The sequence below is a fragment of the Myotis davidii genome, unplaced genomic scaffold (genome assembly GCF_000327345.1).
Source record: "Myotis davidii unplaced genomic scaffold, ASM32734v1 scaffold274, whole genome shotgun sequence".
Lineage (NCBI taxonomy): Eukaryota > Metazoa > Chordata > Mammalia > Chiroptera > Vespertilionidae > Myotis > Myotis davidii.
Window position 1 is genome coordinate 1,056,157 of NW_006285613.1, and position 5,019 is coordinate 1,061,175.

Consider the following 5,019-nt stretch of genomic DNA (forward strand, 5'->3'; position numbering starts at 1 on the left):
GCTCATGCAGGAGGCAACAATGTACCGCTCTCACATTGATGCTTTTCTCTCTCTCTCCCCCAGCCCCCTCCACTCTACTCCCTTCCACTCTCTCTAAAAATAAATGAAAAGCACAGATATCCTTGGATGAGGATTAAAAATCATCATCATTATCATCATCAAAAAGGAAGACCTTCTAAACTATATAATCCCATCTTTCTATAATGTAGATGGCTAAACTCAGGCAAAACTAAAGATTAGGGTAGATATAAAGCCTGGTAATCATTTTCACCTTGGTCTAAAATTTCTATCTTCCATTCATGACTACTAACATTTATTACATCCTTACAATGTGCTAGAGACTAATACTAAATGCCTTCTTGGTAGAGTATCACTTCATCATCAAAAAAAACCTATGGAGCAACTACAATTAATTAGATGGTGATATGTTATTTTTACTACTTATTTTCTTCTGAGCATTGCAAATTCCCCTAGACATATAACTTCTCCCCTCAGAGAAGTTAATTTTCCCATTTGGATCTTATAAATGAAGATTTGGCAGAACTACAGTCAGACCTGGCACCCGACTCTCCTCAAACTTTCCTGAAACAATCAAAAGCATTACAACAAGCATTCTAATTTTAAAAAGCCATATCATGTTTCATGTAACAGCATTCACTACTCCTTAGGAAACAGAAACAGTATGTAGAATTGTGGAGATATAGAAGTATAGGCATTAGCGGTAATCCTCCATGACTAAAAGATACTAAGATTTTTTAAAAGTAGGGTATCTTCCATACATTTTAATAATCCTGAAGAACCTTTCTACTACAGGTTGAATTCATAATGAACATAGAAAGATTTCAGTATACAAAGTATCTAAGAAAGGAAATGAATGCCTATTGTCAAGTTAGCTAGAATTAAGATATAAATGCCTATACCCTGGACAGTGTTCTGAAATAGACTCACTCACTCCCTGGTGGTGGCATACAAAGCCAGCCAATGAGTAACAATCCTCTCTACCCATTCCAATCTAGACCAGAGCAAAGATAGTCAGACCTTCCACATTTGCTATAGAGAAGGAGAAGAATGAAATGGAAGGAAAACCGAAAGAGGGAGGAAGAGAAGAGGAGAAAATAGTATTAGTTATAGTGATCATCTCATGCAGATAGTTTCCTTACCTTGGTCAGAGCTTGTCCCAAAAGATTCTCAAATGCTTTCAAATTAAGATATGGACCATTATAGTAGGGATTACTTTGTGCTTTTCTTCCCAGCCAGTACAATGTTATCAAAACCTTTCAAAAAATTCCATAAAACAAAAAGATCAGTCTATTTATAGCAACTAACTGCAATCTCAAATGCAAGTGAGCACTCTGGATAAAAGAGCATATCTATCTATAGCTGGAAGTAGATTTTTCTTTTAAATTGTGGTAAGGAAAAGGGTCATTAAAAATGTGATTCATTCTTCCTAGATTTCACAGTTAGATTCCTGGTCAGAGCACATGCCTAGGTTGCGGGCTCAGTCCCCACGTGGGGGCATTCAGGCATTCTCTGAGCACATTCTCAGACAAAAGCCCAGATTCCAACTTCATACATACCAGTAGAATTCATTCATGCATTCTACTAGTACATATGAAGGGGGGGATTAAACTTTTAAAGCAATAAATATTTTTCTAACAACAAACTTAATAAATGGACACTTAAAATCAATAAGTCTCAGCTTTCCTAAAGGTATTGAGCTCTTATGTTTTTAATAAGCTGTCACATCAGAAATTCTTCTAATACATTAGAATATTATAGATATTATATAAGTCCACATTGAATAATCATCTAGAGTTCTTACACATTCAGTGATGTTCCTTAAAGTCTGATTTGATGGTTTCTGACTTACTCCCCTAAAAATCTTAACATGTGTTTATTTGCCTTTACCACATTACTAACATAAGAGAAACCACTTTCTAAGTTTAAACTATCCTCTTATTACCATGAAGACAGACAATATGTTTTAACCATATTATAACATATTTAGAGTTTGTGACTGGTTGGTTTCTAGCAAAAATTTCATTGGAAAAAAAAATAACAGAGAATATCAGATATTTTTAGATCCCACTGCCTTATTACATAAAAAGAAAAAAAAATCTATAATATTCCATTAAACATAATCTTACATTTTTCACTCTCCTATCGGTCTCTTCTTGCCTGCAAAGAAAAAAAGAGAAAATATCTATTAATATCTAAAAACTTTAAATTATTAATTATTAACTGAAGCTCATTCCTATGAATATTAATACCACCTGGAAGTTCAAAAACTTCAGAAAAAAATTTCCTGCATTCATTGATTTCATGAAATAAAAGTGTCAGTTTCTGTTAAAAAGATTGTATTTTCTCATTTTGTTCATTACAATCTGGTTTCTAAAATGCAGTATTTGCATTTTTTGTATTTATTTTAAACAATGCTTAAACCGAGAGTCCTCCAGCTATGCAGTCAGTGCCATGGTTCCCCACCAGGTCTGAGACCTGAGCCCCATCCAACCCGGTCACCGCAGTGAGTTACCGACCTCAGCTAAGGCAACTGAACTCACAGTGCCAAGAAACTTAACGTGGACGGAGAGATTTCCCTTTTATTTTTTTAACAGACAAGCATATTAGAGGGGTTGATTTTGCCTCTCGGTGTAGTTTTGGCTGAATTTCTAACATTTGGATTCGTGGTTTGGTTTATTTTTAAATGTCTAACCAAGCTGATTCCCTGACCAACCCCCACTTACTAACGAAAACATCTTAACCATGTTTTTATTTCTGGAAATTTTAAATATTGTTTTTACCTCTTGTTTGGTCTGAAACTCTTCCCCAAAAAAGGCGGCAGTCAGCTATCATGCCCCTGAGTAACTACTTCCCAGTGAGACTGGAATGAAAGATATGGGTGCTTCTGAGATGCTTGTCCTAGGGCAGTGATGGCGAACCTTTTGAGCTCAGCGTGTCAGCATTTTGAAAAACCATAACTTAACTCTGGTGCCGTGTCACAAATAGAAATTTTTTGATATTTGCAACCATAGTAAAAAAGAGATCTATATTTTTGATATTTACTTTATATATCTGGATGTCATTTAACGAAGAAAAATCACCAAAACGATGAGTTCGAGTGTCACCTCTGACATGCGTGTCCTAGGTTCGCCATCACTGTCCTAGGGCCTGCAGGGGAAAGCTACGGCTCTGTGGTCACTGAGCCCAGGTTACTGAATGAAGGTCCTGGGTTCCTTTTGAGTCAAGGTCATATACTGGTTGGGGGCATGATCCCTGGCCCTGGTCCGGGTACTTGGGAAGGCAACCAATTAATGTGTCTCTTTCAATAGAAGTTTCTCCCTGTCTCTTCTCCTACTTTCCAATCTCTCTAAATATCAATGGAAAATATATCCTCGAGTGAGGATTACCACCAACAACAAAAAAAGTTAAAATAAAACAAAAATATAAAGGCATGAAAAAAAAAATTGTCTAAGAGCCAGGGCAGGATGTCCCTGGGAAAATCTCCACTGTCAGCACCACCATCCAGGACAGGTGCCCGAGGTGGGTACTAACCATCACACCTGCTCATAGAAGAGGAACTGGCCTGGGGGTGACTGACCCAAGGTCACACAAGGAATGAGTCCTGAGCTGGGATCTGAAATGAAGTAGGGTGGCCTGGGCATGCCTGCTCGGCCCTGGTTCAAAACTGCCTCTCCCTTCCAGGAAACGCCAGCAGAAGCCCAGCTCAGAACTCACTGGGCACGTCTGTGTCTACAGTGCATTTTGCTCATGGGCCCACATGTGTGTGGTTGCGGTGAAGTTGTACTGCAGACAAATTCCATGGTTCCTCGTGGAGGCAGCCTGGGCTTGTGCTGTCCCTTTCCAGGACACCACTGGCTCCAGACGTCAGCGCTCACCAGGGGCCTCCACTCATCACTCCAGAGTCTGTTCAGTGGTGTTGTCTTCTCTACGTGACTCAGAGTTCCCCAGAGTCAGAGCCTGGCACACACACTGGGTGCTCAGGGTGTCTGTGGGGTGAGTGACTGACAGGAGAAGAATGGGGGCCTAGAGGAAGGCAGTGCAGGCCAAGAGCTCCACATGGGGCCGTGGGCTGGCCCCAGTTGGCCTTTCTCACACTGGCAATGGCCACCCATTCCTCCCATTGAGACCTAAGGAGCCATGATTGCTCCCTGGCTTCAAAGAGCCTCTGGTCCAGCAGACAACAGGCTGTCAGACAAATACAGAACAGAGTGATGTTGGGGGACAGGCTTACTGAAGAAGAGACCTGGGCCGATGGTCATAAGGGAAATCATTGGGGTGTGGTGAAGTGAAGGGGTGCCAGGAGGGCAGAAATGGGGCCATGGAAACACTAGGTAGCGAGGGAAGGCACTTGCTACCTAGGAAGGGTTCTCTGTGGAAGAACCCTGACCCGCAGATAAACGTCACCTCGTTGCAGCTGCCATGATGTGACAGGGTTACGTGTGATTAGCCCGTGTTTATTTCTCTCCCGGCTCCAAGACCCCAAAAGAGCCCGTGCATCTGCCTTCAGTGCCTCTCGGGCTTGAAAATGTCTAATTTCCAGGCCTGACGGTCTGAAGGGCCCCCCACATCCTCAAACAACCACCACTTGTTCCCTGAAGGAGCTCATGATCTGCTGTGTCACCTGACATAAAACCTAAGTGACAACTAGATGCACGGACACATTGCTTTTTTTCTTGGGAGTGCCACCATTGTCTTCCCGTCTGTTTTAACTGTGGATAACTTGGATTACTCTAATGTGGCCAAAGATCCCAGCAACCATGCTCTCAGGTTGTGTTTTTTTCCTTTCTAACGTCGGGAATGCATTTCACCCTTCACTCTCTCACACCAAGTATGATAACTATGGGCCATCCATCCACCTCAGTCAGTGCCTTTGGAAGGAATCAATGAGCCAGTCTTCAACCTTGCCCCTCCCTAACTCTCTCTTTCCTAAACAGATATCTGGATCAATGAATTAATAGGGAGAAACACCAAAAATTCATCTGGAATAAAAAAAGACCC

At 41.2% G+C, this 5,019-nt stretch overlaps 1 protein-coding gene across 7 annotated transcripts in view; it reads right to left on the reverse strand.

Moving 5' to 3' along the window:
• The window catches only part of LMO7 (LIM domain 7), a 217,449-nt gene that overhangs the window by 57,487 nt on the left and 154,943 nt on the right, over positions 1–5,019 (reverse strand). For all 7 annotated transcript variants that reach the window (XM_006756358.2, XM_006756351.2, XM_006756356.2 and 4 more), the window contains 2 exons: positions 2,148–2,178; positions 1,161–1,274 (listed from right to left, as the gene is read on the reverse strand). In XM_006756358.2, the coding sequence (XP_006756421.1) occupies positions 1,161–1,274; positions 2,148–2,178 (145 nt within the window). The remainder of the gene's footprint in view (positions 1–1,160; positions 1,275–2,147; positions 2,179–5,019) is intronic.